The 13,736-nt window shown below is 49.5% G+C and overlaps 1 protein-coding gene across 1 annotated transcript; it reads right to left on the bottom strand.

Annotated features, from left to right (window-relative positions):
• Positions 1-716: 716 nt before the first annotated feature.
• On the bottom strand, positions 717-7,147 carry LOC117804080 (serine/threonine-protein kinase/endoribonuclease IRE2-like). The gene is made up of 7 exons (XM_034669563.1): positions 5,926-7,147; positions 4,169-4,274; positions 3,788-3,821; positions 3,484-3,556; positions 2,200-2,521; positions 1,848-1,949; positions 717-985 (listed from the first exon to the last, which is right to left on the bottom strand). Exons 1-7 carry the CDS (start codon positions 6,028-6,030, stop codon positions 717-719), a joined length of 1,011 nt encoding a protein of 336 aa, XP_034525454.1. The 5' UTR covers positions 6,031-7,147.
• Positions 7,148-13,736: the final 6,589 nt, after the last annotated feature.

The following is a 13,736-nucleotide window of genomic DNA, read 5'->3' as shown; positions in this document are numbered from 1 at the left end:
CTTCCTATTCATCCTGCTTCCTATTCATCCTTCAGGTTTCAATTTAGATGTCCTTTCCTCCAGGAAGCTTTCCATGACTACCTCCTGCCCCCAGTCTCAATTTAGGTACCCTTCCTATACATTCCCATGGCAAATCTGTACTTCTCTTTTATCGTTCTCTATCCTACCCTATTATAGTTGCCCTCTTACACACCTGTCTCCCCCACTAGACTCTAAGATCTCTGTAGGAACACTGGCTGTATTATTGTACTTCCAGAGCCTAATGAGTGACTGATACACAGTAAGTGCTCAGTTAATATTTGTGTAATGAATTGAATGAATGGGTAATCTCTGATTTTCCCAGTCTGTCTATTTGTCCCCTAAGATGGGGACTCTAGGGCATTCAGTAGTGTAAGGAAGGATAAGAGTTAGTCTTTAACGGTCAGTAAGGCCCAGCACCTGCCACGCAGAGCAAGCACCATCCATACACTGGAGTGGAGACCCAGAGGCCCCCTGTAGGCCATATTTTACCCTAGAGTTGCCAAATAGCAGGGCTATCTGGAAGGTCCTGGGGGCACTGCGGGGGGCGGGAGGTGCTGGGCACTGGTTATTTGCCAATAAGTTTGATAAAAAACCAGTTTGAGGTATTTTGACCCCTGGTTCAGCTGTATTGGTGTGTCATGCTTGAACGTCCCATCCACCCAGAGGGCTCCTCCCCAGTCCCCAGGGATGGGCACCTACAGAAGCTGAGTGTCCAAGGCAGAGAAGTCGGTAGCCATGTCCTGGGGGCCTGAGACAGGCAGTCGGATGTGGCCCCAGCGGAGGGCAAGGAAATGCAGGGTGTCCCGAGCCAGCGTGAGATGGGGTAGCTGGCGCAGGCTGTCCTGGTGCCAGGTGTAGATGCCCATCACCGGCATGCCCAGGTCCTGTGTCCACAGCACCGCCCCGCTTCCTGGGTCCACGGTGAGCAGCAGGCCCATCCCGCAGGATGCCAGGTGGCTCATGTCTGCCAAGAAAGACGGCCGGGGAGGTGTGGGCAAGGGGCTATGACCTGAGGCATCTCAGAGCTTCTTTGGTGGGGTGGGGGAAGCTGCTCTGAGGGTCGGCCATCAGGGAGTCAGTCAGGTGTGTGGGGGTCAGGTGAGATCCTCTGGAGGGTTAGGAGGACATGGGAAGGTCAGTCAGAGTGCACTGGATCACTTTGATCCGTCAGGGGATCAGTCAGGGTCAACCAGAGAGTGGTGTAGGATGTGGGGGTCAGTCAGGGTCATCCAAAGGTGACCTAGATGTGTGAATCAATCTGGGTCACCGAGAGAGGCCACTTAGGATGTGGGGTAGTCAGCCATGGTCTAACTGATATCACCCAGGAGAGGTTAATCAGGGTGGCCTGGAAGCATGTGGGTCACTTGGGAGTCATGTAGAGTGCGAAGGGGGTGAGTTAGGGGTCCTGGGGGTGTCAGCTGGGAAGTATCAGGGTTACTTGCATGGGCTCTCATGCACAATGATGAAGTCAGAGTGTGAGGGGTGGCTTAGGGGCCCCTGTAAGGTCACTCAGGCTGTTGGGTGGGACGGTCATAATATGAAGGGGGTGATCTGTTGGGGAGATCACTTAGGGTCATCTCTCAGGGGTCGTTCAACTTTAGGGGTCAGTTAGGACCTGTGAGGACCCATCAGAGTGTTCGAGGCTTGCCTGGGGTCACTCAGGACAAGGGGAGCCATCCAGAGTTACCTGGCTCAGCTCCTTTGGAATATGGAGGGGTGAGGCTGTTAAAGACAGCTCAGGATAAAGGAGGGTCCGGCTGGGGGTTGAGGGGGGACACTTAGTGGGGACACTCCCAAGGCTGGAGCCAGGGAAAGGCGGCACTCACATTTCCCAGGCAAGCCGTCCATGGGGGGTGCCGAGTAGCGGCGGTAGGTGGTGTTCCAACGCAGAGCCGGGGCCCTGGGGTCATGCATGGTGACCGTGTACTCTGCAAATCACCAGAAGCAGGGTTACCAGGAATGCCCGTGTGATACTCCTCCCACGTCCACCCCAGGGGTGTCATCATGCACCCATCCTGGAGGCCAGAGTCTGCGAGTGTCACAGTCTGTCTGGGTCACTGCTGTCTCCTCAGCTCCTTGCCTAGTGCTCAGGGCAATGTTTGCAGACTGACTGATTGACTGACTGGCCTGGATTCAACTTGGAAAGCAATTGCCAGGAGCCACTGGGGCCTGACTCACGCGTTCGGCCGATGTAGAGACGGGGGGTAGAGGGACCCTCTGTGGTCAGTGTCATCTGCCTCTTTCCTGACTCAGGGTCCACCACAAACCAGGCATCCTGCTTCCGGCCTGTGGAGGTGGAAAGTGGGCCAGCCCTTAAGATGGCCTGGGACAGGGTGTGCTGCCTGTTGTCCTGTGCCCAGCTGGCCCCACCATGATGAGGTCCCAGTCCCTGCTGGACCTGGACCCACAGGCCGGAGAAATGCTTACCTGTGTAGAAGACGCCATCAGAGCTGCGACACGGGGAGGCATGAACCAGCTCAGGGATGGTGAAGGGCAGCCTCTGAAAGGGAACATTTCCAGGAAAGAGGAAGAGAAGAAAAACACATACAACCTGCTCAATAGGTGCAATTAGTAACGTTTTCATTTCCCAGAGAGGGTCAGTAACTTAGCTGTTGTCACACAGCAGGCTCTATGGCACAAAGTTCTAACAAACATTCCACCCCATTCCCTGTGACAAGTGTAGAGTGCTGTTCGATAGCCCCCATCAGACTGCCTCTGTGGAAGCCAAATGCCTTCTCTCCCCCGTGTGCATGCCCTTTTGCAAGGCAACCTGTCAGCAACGTCCATAACCAGGTGGAATCTATTTCTTCACTGCTTTACTCTGCGCTTGGCTGCAGGACTTGCTTTGGCTGGCGAGTCATTAGCGAAGGTGATACAAGCAAAGTTGGACGAGTGTTTGCACACTGGCCTTGTCCACTTTCTGGTTCCCTTGTTGCTACCACATGGACAAGCCCCGGCTCTCCTGATGAGGATGAGGGACGCCTGGCCCGGTTGTCCCTCTCAGAAGCCCGCCAACCACCAGCCAACTTTCAGAGAGACAGCCATCCAGCAGACCAGCAGCTGACGGCAGATGCTGGAGGAAGCTCAGTCAAGACCACCCAGGTGAGTCCAGCCTAAACTGTCATCCCACAAAATGGTGAGTTAAATCAACTGCTGGTGTTTTTAAGCCATTGAGTTTTGGGGTGACTATTTGGCAAAAGCGAACTGATGTAGGTTTCCCCCTTGAAGCCCCTGGCATCCTGAAGAAGCTCCTGTGATGCCCTCAGGGGCCTGACAGTCTGCTCTGCACACGGCCCCAAACACCACCCCCCACCCCCTTTCAACAGGTGCCTCTGGACAGCCTTCCCGTAATGCGCTCCGAGCCCCCTGCAGGATACGCAGATGCCGACCATGCAGCGCCCTCCGTGCTCCGGCTAACAGAAGCCCGGGCCCTGTCCACCCCAAAAGCTGTAGGAAACACACCATTAATCCCTGTTGTTTCTGGGTCCCCAAGATGTACAGGCTGCCATCAGCTGGATCTGAGAGAAAGGCTGTCCTGTGGGGCAGAGGAGAACAGGGGGAGGGTTAGGTGCATGGCCTCTGGGTTCATGAAGGCCCTGGTTCCCTCTGTATCCCCGGTTAATAGGAGCCCACCCAGAGCTCCAGAGCCAATCTCTTCCCTTCCTTCCAACACGACCCACCCCCACCCCACCCAACTCCCTCCAGACAACTGTGCCTTCCCCATCTCCCAGACGCCCCCTCCTTCAAAGACCACAGGTTCACTTACTCGGTGACATACATTGGCCCTTGGATGATGGGATCTGTGGGTACAGGGACACGGAGCGTGAGTAACCCCCTCCAGACTCCCTGCTGATAAGCACAGCTCATATTCATTGTGTGCTCACTGTGTGCAAGACACCGAGCCAAACATGCGTCATGCATGTAATTTCATCTTCCCAAGAACTCTGTGAAGTAGGGTCATCACCCTTGGCCCCATTTTACGGTTGAGGACCTGGAGGCTCAGAGAGGTGAAGTGATTTTCCCAAGGCCACACAGCTGAGACATGGTGCAGCTGCCGGCAGACACCTGCTCGTTGGATTCTAGACCCCAGGCTCTTATCTTCTGTGTCAGAGGTCCAAGGAAGGACGAGTGATCACCCCTTGCTCACCATCCTTCAGCGTCCACTTTAAGTCCCCCGTCTGCTTGCTCAGTGCATGGAGACTCCCATCCAGGGTGGACACTAGCAGGAGGCTCTCTGGCCTGAGGGTCTGGACCTGAAGTGGGAAACAAAGTCACCTCCTCTGAGGAGCCCTGGTCCATCCCTTGTCCTCACCCCATGCAGGGCTAGATGTGTCTCCCCTTCTCGCAGAAGGGGACAGAAAAAGAAAGAAGCATGATTGGGAAAGCTGCTGGCTCCCCCCGTTGATCTCCTTGACCCTAGACAGGGGTGACAGTGGGAGCTGGGGGGCTCTCTAAAAACCCTCCTCTTCCCCACCCCTCAATTCTTTCTGGTTTTCTAAGGAAGACTGAGGGCCTTCATTAGAGGACTTCACAGCCTCCCTATGAGATGGGTGCTCTTGTCCCCAGTGCTGTACAGATGAGGGAGAGAGACTTAAGGCTCACACAGGGTAGGTAATTAGCCTAAAACCACGCAGAATGGGTCCTTGAACCACCATGTCTCTGATTTCAGTGCCTGATCCCATACTCATTTGCCACGCTGTCTGCCTCTCTTGGGCTGACCCCTTCTGCCTCCCCAGACCAGACCAGCTGCTTTTGGTGCCAGGCTCCAGGGGTCCTCTGGACCAAGGCTCAGGGCGTCCAAGGGAGGGAGGGCTGGAGCTGCCCTTGCATGGGGCCCCTGCTGGGCTAACTCACTTGCTGTAGCCCCTCCTTGAGCAAACAGGGTGAGGCTGAGTGCCCAGCAGGAACCCTAACATCCGGGTGGCCTGGCCACACCCCTGCAAAAGCCACATCCTGCTCTAGGACCCTCAGGTTTGGAGCTGAGCCAATGGTTTGGGTGGCGAGTCAGAAAACTGCCTCCTAGCCCCTCTCTTCACGCAGCCTGTTTTGTGGTTTGAGAAGAATCTGCGGGCGGGTTGCCCACAGTTGAGGTGGCTTGACCATCATCGTGTCTACACATTTGTTTTTAATTAGCTACCCATTTTAAAATTGGAAATATTTCCATTTTTAATAATAAGATCTCTAATTTATCTCATTTTTGCTTTTTCTCATTTTTCTGGAAACACCTGCTCTGGCCACACTGGGCTCGCATTCCTTCTTGGCAGCCGTGGGTGGACCCAGAGCTGGCTGCGGGGCAGGGGAATGGCATGCACAGCCAACCCTCCATGATCCCATTAGCCGCTCTGGGGGCTCTAGGCTGAAGGAGTGGATTCTAGTCTGGGCACCTTTGCCTTCTCCCTGTATTTCTGTAAAACTGGACTCTTACCTGCTGGCAGGGCTGGACCGTATGCCCACACCTCCTACTTATTAATCCCAGAGGTTCTGAACCCAGGCTACAGGTGCGGGTAAGGGAGACAGGATGTGAGCCTCATGAATTTGTGAAACTGGCTGTGGGGGCACATTTCTGGACAGAGGACATTTAAGTCAATCCTATGTCCCCCTGGGGATCCCAGGACTTTTAGGAGGCCAGCCCCCTCCCAGTTCAGGCTGCTCTCTCCACCTGCACCCCCATGTTGCAGGAGGGGGCGGCTGTTAGGTGCCTTTCCACGCTGGCACATCTCTCTAGCTAGGTGTTCGTGGGGGCAGCTGGCAACCTCTCAAAGCTAGGAGGCTTTTCCCGGTCAGGGTCTGACTTGGGACCCTCAGGATCCAGAAGATGGCAAGAGGCCCCCTGTGGCTGCGCCCCCTCCCCCCCCCTGCCCGGGGCCCTGACCTTGGAGGTCCCACAGCCGCCCCACTTCTCACCTGTGGTCCTGGTGTAGGGAGTAGCAGTGCCGCGAGCTGGAGCAAGAGCAGGAGTCCAAGGCGGAGCGGGGGCCACAGGCCGCACCCCAAGGTTGCGCTGGCCATGGCCGGTCCCTCGGCACCTCCAGGGGACAGCAAGGCCCCCGCCTGACCCGGAGGAGACTCCGCCCCAGGCTGGGCTACTTGGGTATGCAGAGGCCAGGGAACAACCTCAGCAGGTGTCCCGCTCCTTCCCTCGACCCGCCCTTCCCATCACACCCATACCCACACCCCCCGGTCACCCTGCTGCAGGGAGCACGGGGAGATTAGCAGCCAAGGCCATTCCTGCAGACATTCCCACTCCCCGAGTACTTTACCAAGCCCTCTGCATCCATCCCCATCAGTTCATTCAATGTTCGCAGCACTACCGATGGAAAAGCCGAGGCTGGGCGCTGAAATTCAAGTTCAGACGTCTGCCCTCAAATCTTGTGCTCTTTGTTACTGTGCTAGGGGGCTCTTCCACTGAGAAATGGTGGAATATAGATGGACTGATTGACTCACTCATTCAGTAAATATTTACCTATTATGCAGCCTGGGAGGCAGGAGAGATAAGGTACCTGTCTTTGCAGAATTTACAGATTCCCGTGCCTTAGATACCAGACGGCGCAGCATCCAGCACTCCTTGCTGTGGTGGTTCCAGTCCTTGCTGCAGGCAGACCTCCCTGACTTGGTTCAGGGAGGGCCTGCAGGGGTCCCATTCATTGTCACGTTTGGGCTCATTAATTTCTCTTTCTTCCTGGTGTAAAAATCACTGCTAATCCCAGGATCATGCAGCTTGGCTCTGCCACCCTCTCTGCCTCCACCTCTCTGTCATCCCTGGCCTTCCTGGTCATGCCTCCACAGTCACTGAAGTTTGCTACCTGGTGCATAGCCTCCATCTCTATCCCAAATATGCCACCATCAGTGATGTTTTCAGTGTCACCTGCTCCTGCACTCTGCCCCTGACCCATGCTGCAATCAGCTCTCAATTATCTAGGCTTGCCCAAGAAACCCCAACTAAATCTTGCCTGGCTGGCACCCCCATCCCTCTCCTGCTTCAAGGATGGGCTGCTGAGAGCTCACAGGTGCCTGCTTTCTCCACAGAATCAGCCTTGGCTGACTGAAGCATCCTGTGCTCTCCTGCCCATGACTGGCTGACATGGGGGAACAGAAGACTGGCCCCTTTGCCTCGAGCTGGAACCAACTCTCAGGTACAATTTGTGCTGCAGAGGTCCTTGGCTCACTCCCCTTCTCTTCGAGAGTTCTTCCCATCACTTGAGCCAGAACCCCTGCCTCAGGCTCTGTTTTTAAGAACCTACCTGATCTAAGCACCCTCTTATCATGTTTTCATCAAATGTAGCCTTAGAAAACCCATCTGCCCCATGGCGAGAAGCCTCTTTTAGAAACGTGTACATCATAAAGTCTTTGGGTTACTTGGTTACCCCTTCACGCTTAGCTGTTGCAATATTCCCAATTGGCAAGGAGGTCCTAACTTCCTAACAAAAGTGATCGCTTGTCATTCTAGAAACCAGCCCAAGCTACTGAGGGTGTGAATGAACCCTCCTTTATGCTTTATATTTTGTACACTGTACGTGTGCTTTGGAATGCACATTGCGTTTGGTCATTACGCTTGGATTCATAGTCATGTCTCATGCAAATCCATTTGATTTGCATAGACAACCTACAAATGAACTCGAATAAATCATTTTGTGTGTGTGATGATATGAATAATACACATTGTAGAGACTTTGTAAAATTCAGGAAAATGTAAATAGGAAGAAAAAAATTCATTCATGGTTTCCACATCCTGGAAACAGAATACCTCTGTTAACATTCTTTCACAGTTCCTCCTGTGTTTTGTTTTGTTTTTTCCTATGCCTGTATGTTTTCGGGGGTTACCACGTTTACATTTTAATGATGTTTTCCCCCTCCAGAGCTTCTTTTTCCCCTGGCAGCCCTTCTCTTCAGGCGAGGCTGCTCTGAATGTATTGCCTCCCAGAAGGGAGGAGGATGGAGAAAGAGGGAAAACAAAGCTGCTCTTAGCTTTTCTTTTTGAACTTCTCAGGGCGCGAACCTAGACCTGAGAGGATAAATACTGAGAGTGGAAAAGTGGAAAAGCCGCTCCCCAGGCTCAGAGAGGAAGGAAAACGAGGAGTGGGGAGTGGGAGATGTAGGGCCTCCTCACCCAGGGACAAGCCCCCACATCGCTTTGTGGGATCAAGAGCATAGGTGATTTGTGTCTGGCTTCAGGGTGCAGCCTGGGGAAGCCGTGAGCCCTGGAGACGCTGTAAGCTGTGTCTGGGCAGAGAGGGGTGTTGGGGAGCTTCCCACTGTCTAGTAGGATGTGGAGGTGGGAATATTTTCCAGATGCCTGAGGAGGAGTGGGAGAGAGAGAGAGAGAGAGACTCTTTAGAAAGAAAGAGGAACAGGGGTGCCTGGGCATCTGCCTTTTGCTCAGGTCGTGATCTCAGGGTCCTGGGATTGAGCCCCATGTCAGGCTCCCTGCCCAGCAGGAAGTCTGCTTCTCCCTCTCCCTCTGCCCCCCACCCCGCTTGTGTTTGCTCTCTGTAATGAATAAATTAAAAATCTTAAAAAAAAAAAAACAAAGAGGATCAATGCAGCAGAGACTAGCAAGGACAAGAGACAAGACCCAATGGCAGAGACAAGACCCAATGGCATCTCAAGAGATGCCAGCTGGGATAGATGATGATGATGTNTCCCCCTGCTTGTGTTTGCTCTCTCTAATGAATAAATTAAAAATCTTAAAAAAAACAAACAAAGAGGATCAATGCAGCAGAGACTAGCAAGGACAAGAGCAAGACCCAATGGCAGAGACAAGACCCAATGGCATCTCAAGAGATGCCAGCTGGGATAGATGATGATGATGTTTTCAGTGCCCTCTTGCCTCCTAGCATTATGAAAACTCCATGGAACTTAAACCCACCCTGGAGAAAAGCTGGGAGAAACCAGATGGGGCTGAATTTCTTCCACCTGGCACAAAAGGAGCTTAAAATAAAACGTGAAATTGAGTTATATAGAAATAAAGTTACATTTCTTCTCCATACCTCAATTTGTGCTCTTAAGTGCTCTGCTCCTAGACAAATATACATAAACCAATAGTCTTCCTCCATTCCGGCAGAAGAGTGCAGAAAACAGAAACAGGAATGGGAAAAATATTCTGAGCATGATAGCAATAAAAAGAAAATGCTTAGGAATTAATTTAACTAGAAAGGCCACAAGACCTCTAGAGGAAAACTATAAAGTTTTATGAAGGATATAAAACAAAATGTGAACAAATGGAAAGATGTGACCCTGTGTGGGAAGATCTGACGTAATTAAAATGTCAATTTTCTCCAAATTACTTTTAAGTNCCCAAATTACTTTTTTTTTTTTAAAGATTTTATTTATTTATTTGACAGAGATAGAGACAGCCAGCTAAAGAGGGAACACAAGCAGGGGGAGTGGGAGAGGAAGAAGCAGGCTCATAGCAGAGGAGCCCGATGTGGGGCTCGATCCCATAACGCCGGGATCACGCCCTGAGCCGAAGGCAGACGCTTAACCGCTGTGCCACCCAGGCGCCCCTTCTCCAAATTACTTTTAAGTATAATGAAATTCTGTTAACCCAGGGTTTTTAAAACTTGGCTAATGTAAAGATCATATGCAAGAATAAATGTCTGAGAATAGTCAAGAAAAGTGTGAAAATGAAGAATAATGGGAAGGGTACTTATGTTACCAGATAACAGAATACACCATAAAACTATAATATCAATGTCATTCCTGCATGGGAATTGACAAATACATAAATATATTGGTTGGACCAAATAGAGAATCCATAAATATATATCAGTATACGTGAGAATTTAATAAATGACAAAGATGCTACTTTAATTCAGTGGGAAATTTATTTTTTTAAAAGATTTCATTTATTTATTTATTTGAGAGAGAGAGAGAGAGAATGAGCACAAGCAGGGGGAGCAGCAGGCAGAGGGAGAGGGAGAAGCAGTCTCCCACTGAGCAGGGAGCCGGATGCTGGGCTCCATGGCAGGACCCTGAGATGATGACCTGAGCTGAAGGCAGACCTTAATTGATTGAGTCACCTAGGCGCCCCTCTTGCCACATTTTTATTACAACTTAAATAATCTGTTTGACTTGATCTTTTCCATTGGACCATAAGCTTCTCTGAGGGTAGCGGTCATGTCTTATTTATCTTTGTAGTTCCAAGCCATAGCATAGTGCTTGCCACAAGAGGTAGAGCTCGCAGGCTGCTGAGACAGTCCTGTGTACGAAGACAAGACATAGCAACCGTGAGGACAGGTGTGTGTACAGCAGAAGAGGGACCTCACCAGCGCCCCTGACAAATAAATAAAATGAATACAAAATAAAATCTTTTAAAAATAAATAAATAAGTAAATAAAAATTTTAAAAATTAAAAACTTTAGAAGGGCAAAAGATACCATAAACAAACATCAGATTAGAAAAATACTGGCAAGACAGAAGACAAACAAGGATTAACATCTATACTACAGGGGCGCCTGGGTGGCACAGCGGTTAAGCGTCTGCCTTTGGCTCAGGGCGTGATCCCGGTGTTATGGGATCGAGCCCCACATCAGGCTCCTCCGCTTATGAGCCTGCTTCTTCCTCTCCCACTCCCCCTGCTTGTGTTCCCTCTCTCACTGGCTGTCTCTATCTCTGTCAAATAAATAAATAAAATCTTAAAAAAAAAAACAAAAACAAAAACAAAAAAAAACCATCTATACTACAAACTGCTCCTATACATTGGCAAGAAAAAGACAAACAACCAAAAAATACGCAAAGGCTATGAATAAGAACTTATATAAGACCAACTCCAAACATGTAAAATGTGTTCAAAATCACGAGCAGTCAGAGAAATGTAAAAACAAGATTTTAAAAAAGTAACAAGTATATCACTTTATGCCCATAAATTTGCAAAAATTAAAAGGAAGGCTAAGTAATGGCAGAAGGTTGATATTTGCTGAAGCTGAGTCGTGAGTATCCAGGGGCTCATGATACTATTCTATTTGCTTTCAAGATGTTTGAAAATGTCCGTAATCAAAAGATGTAAAAAGTCTAAACAAAGAAAAAATAAGAAGGCTAAGCCTCTTGCTGCCAGATATCTGGGGACAAGCATTCTCTCATATGGGGCTGCTGGAGAAATGGAAATTGTTGCAGACTTTTGTGAATGTGATCTGGAAATTATTTATTTAGAACAAAAACCGCATAACCCCCTTGACCTGGAAAACCCACGCTTGGGGATCTTTCCCATAACAATAAAATATTTTATATTAAAAAACACATTAAAAATATATTTTAAAAGGTTTCTAGTGGTGGAGGTATAAGGGTGCTTACCACAGCATTGTTCTTTGTGCAAACAGGGAGAAACAAAGCAAGTACTCTTTAATGAGAAACTGCTGACCTAGTTACAGAACATCTGTACCCAGAGTATTACGCAGCCACTAAATATAATAGAGTAGATTCATTAATTCAGGAAGATTTTTATGTTGTATTAAGAATAGCAAGATGCAGAAAAGAGCATGATAGGAACCTATTTTTGTAAAACCATGCATACATATATATATGAATTATTTTTTATTTATTTGAGAGAGAGAGAGCGAGAGTGAGAGAGTGAGCACGAACAGGGTGAGGGGCAGAGGGAGAAGGAGAAGCAGACTTCCCTCTGAGCAGGGAGCTGCATGCAGGGCTCGAACCCAGGAACCCGAGACCACCACCTGAGCTGAAGGCAGATGCTTAACCAAGTGAGCCACCCAGGTGCCCCATGTGTAAATTATTTTATACAAACATGGATAAAAATATAGAATGCAATTTACTGGTTTGTAGACAAAGATTCTAAGATATGCTGACAGGGCTATGTTATACTAACAAAGAGGTTTAAAAGTGGCAAAAAAAAAATTAAAAGCTTCTCCAAAAAAATCATCTGTCTATTCTTTTTATGAAAAAGTCAATGCACTGGGGCGCCTGGGTAGCTCAGTCAGTTAAGTGTTTGCCTTTAGCTTGGGTCATGATCCCAGAGTCCTGGGATCAAGCCCCACGTTTGGCTCTCTGCTCAGCCAGAGTGGAGCCTGCTTCTCCCTCTCTCTGCCCCTCCACCTGCTTGTGCTCTCTCTCTCTTTCAAATAAATAAATAAAATCTTTTTTAAAAAGTCAATGCACATAGGTAGGCTATGTGTGCATTCATGTGCATGTAAGTCTTTGCCCAAACAAAGCACCTGTTTATATACTATACAGAGCAGTGTTAATCTCCCTGTTTCATACTCGGTCAGTTCTGCCTGTAAGAATTCAGCTCACTAGGATACCTTCACAAACAAAATGGAAGTCCTCTCTTCATCCTCTGAGTATAACAATAATCACTGTTAAAAATATATATGACTTCGGGGCGCCTGGGTGGCACAGCGGTTAAGCGTCTGCCTTCGGCTCAGGGCGTAATCCCGGCGTTATGGGATCGAGCCCCACGTCAGGCTCCTCCGATATGAGCCTGTTTCTTCCTCTCCCACTCCCCCTGCTTGTGTTCCCTCTCTCGCTGGCTGTCTCTATCTCTGTCGAATAAATAAATAAAATCTTTAAAAAATATATATATATATATATGACTTCTTGTTTCCCATATATGATCTTACTTAATCCATTAACCAACTTGCCAGGAGAGTTTTACTGTTGCCATTCTACAGATGAGCAAACTAAGTCTCAGAGAAGTTCAGCAATTTCCCAAGTTTTCAAATCTAGTAATTGAAGAGACAGTGATTTCAAAGCTATCTCTGCTTGACCCCTGTGTCCCTGAACTTAACCTCTGTGTTACTCTTTCTTTCCTTTATTCTTCCTTCCATGTGTTTTTCAGGGGGTTCCTCTTGTCTAGATAAATGAGGCACTGGGGCAGCCTGGCCTGTTACGAGCCTGGCAGAAGCAGTCCCCATTGCTCGTCGCCCAGCTAGCTCACCAGTAGACCACAATGGGGTTTGAGGTCAAATACCCAGCTGGGATTCCTTTGCCCATACTTGGTCCCCAGATCTCCCCCGGGAAACTTGTGGTCCCAGATCTCCTCCAGGGACTCACCCACGCTCAGACTGAGTACCCAATTATTTCTCCGTCTCCTCCCACCTTGGGTCCTGAGTAACACATGGCCTCCTTCAGGGGAGGGAAGTGAGTAAACTCCCAGGACTGGGTTTGGGAGGAGCCTTCTGTCTTTGCCTCACGAGAGGCCTCTAGCGGTGGCACTTCAAACTGCAGGCTCATGATTCCTCCTGTGTCACCTGCAAAAGCAGGTGCACTAGTCCGTGCTGTTGAAGTCAGCGGATTGATTACCCACCAATGGGGCGGAGGAGAGGAGGCTAGTGACACTGAGGAGGCTCGCGGTCTGCTTGAGGGGATCTGATATGCTTGCTGACTGTATGGCACGTCTTCATGTATGTTTCATTGGTGTGCTGGAGTCGGTTCTTGAGAGCCAACTGTTAACATTTTCCAGAATTTTGTGAGCTGTCAGTTAATCACAAGCATCGTCAGAAATTAAATTATAGGGGGGCGCCTGGGTGGCACAGCGGTTAAGCGTCTGCCTTCAGCTCAGGGCGTGATCCCGGCGTTCTGAGATTGAGTCCCACATCAGGCTTCTCTGCTATGAGCCTGCTTCTTCCTCTCCCACTCCCCCTGCTTGTGTTCCCTCTCTCGCTGGCTGTCTCTATCTCTGTCAAATAAATAAATAAAATCTNTTGAGAGCCAACTGTTAACATTTTCCAGAATTTTGTGAGCTGTCAGTTAATCACAAGCAT

The sequence above is a fragment of the Ailuropoda melanoleuca genome, chromosome 10, assembly GCF_002007445.2.
Source record: "Ailuropoda melanoleuca isolate Jingjing chromosome 10, ASM200744v2, whole genome shotgun sequence".
Taxonomy (NCBI): Eukaryota; Metazoa; Chordata; class Mammalia; order Carnivora; family Ursidae; genus Ailuropoda; species Ailuropoda melanoleuca.
This window is presented reverse-complemented; position numbering and strand designations above follow the sequence as displayed.

What these genes read in the sequence shown, in the direction of transcription:
- LOC117804080 (XM_034669563.1), bottom strand. Translation starts at nt 6,030, where the DNA reads ATGGCCAGCGCAACCTTGGGGTGCGGCCTGTGGCCCCCGCTCCGCCTT. An exon ending in AAAGTGGACGCTGAAGGATG is followed by an intron (nt 3,822 to 4,168) that starts GTGAGCAAGGGG and finishes CTGTACCCACAG; the next exon opens with ATCCCATCATCCAAGGGCCA. An exon ending in TCTCTACATCGGCCGAACGC is followed by an intron (nt 1,950 to 2,199) that starts GTGAGTCAGGCC and finishes GGTGATTTGCAG; the next exon opens with AGTACACGGTCACCATGCAT.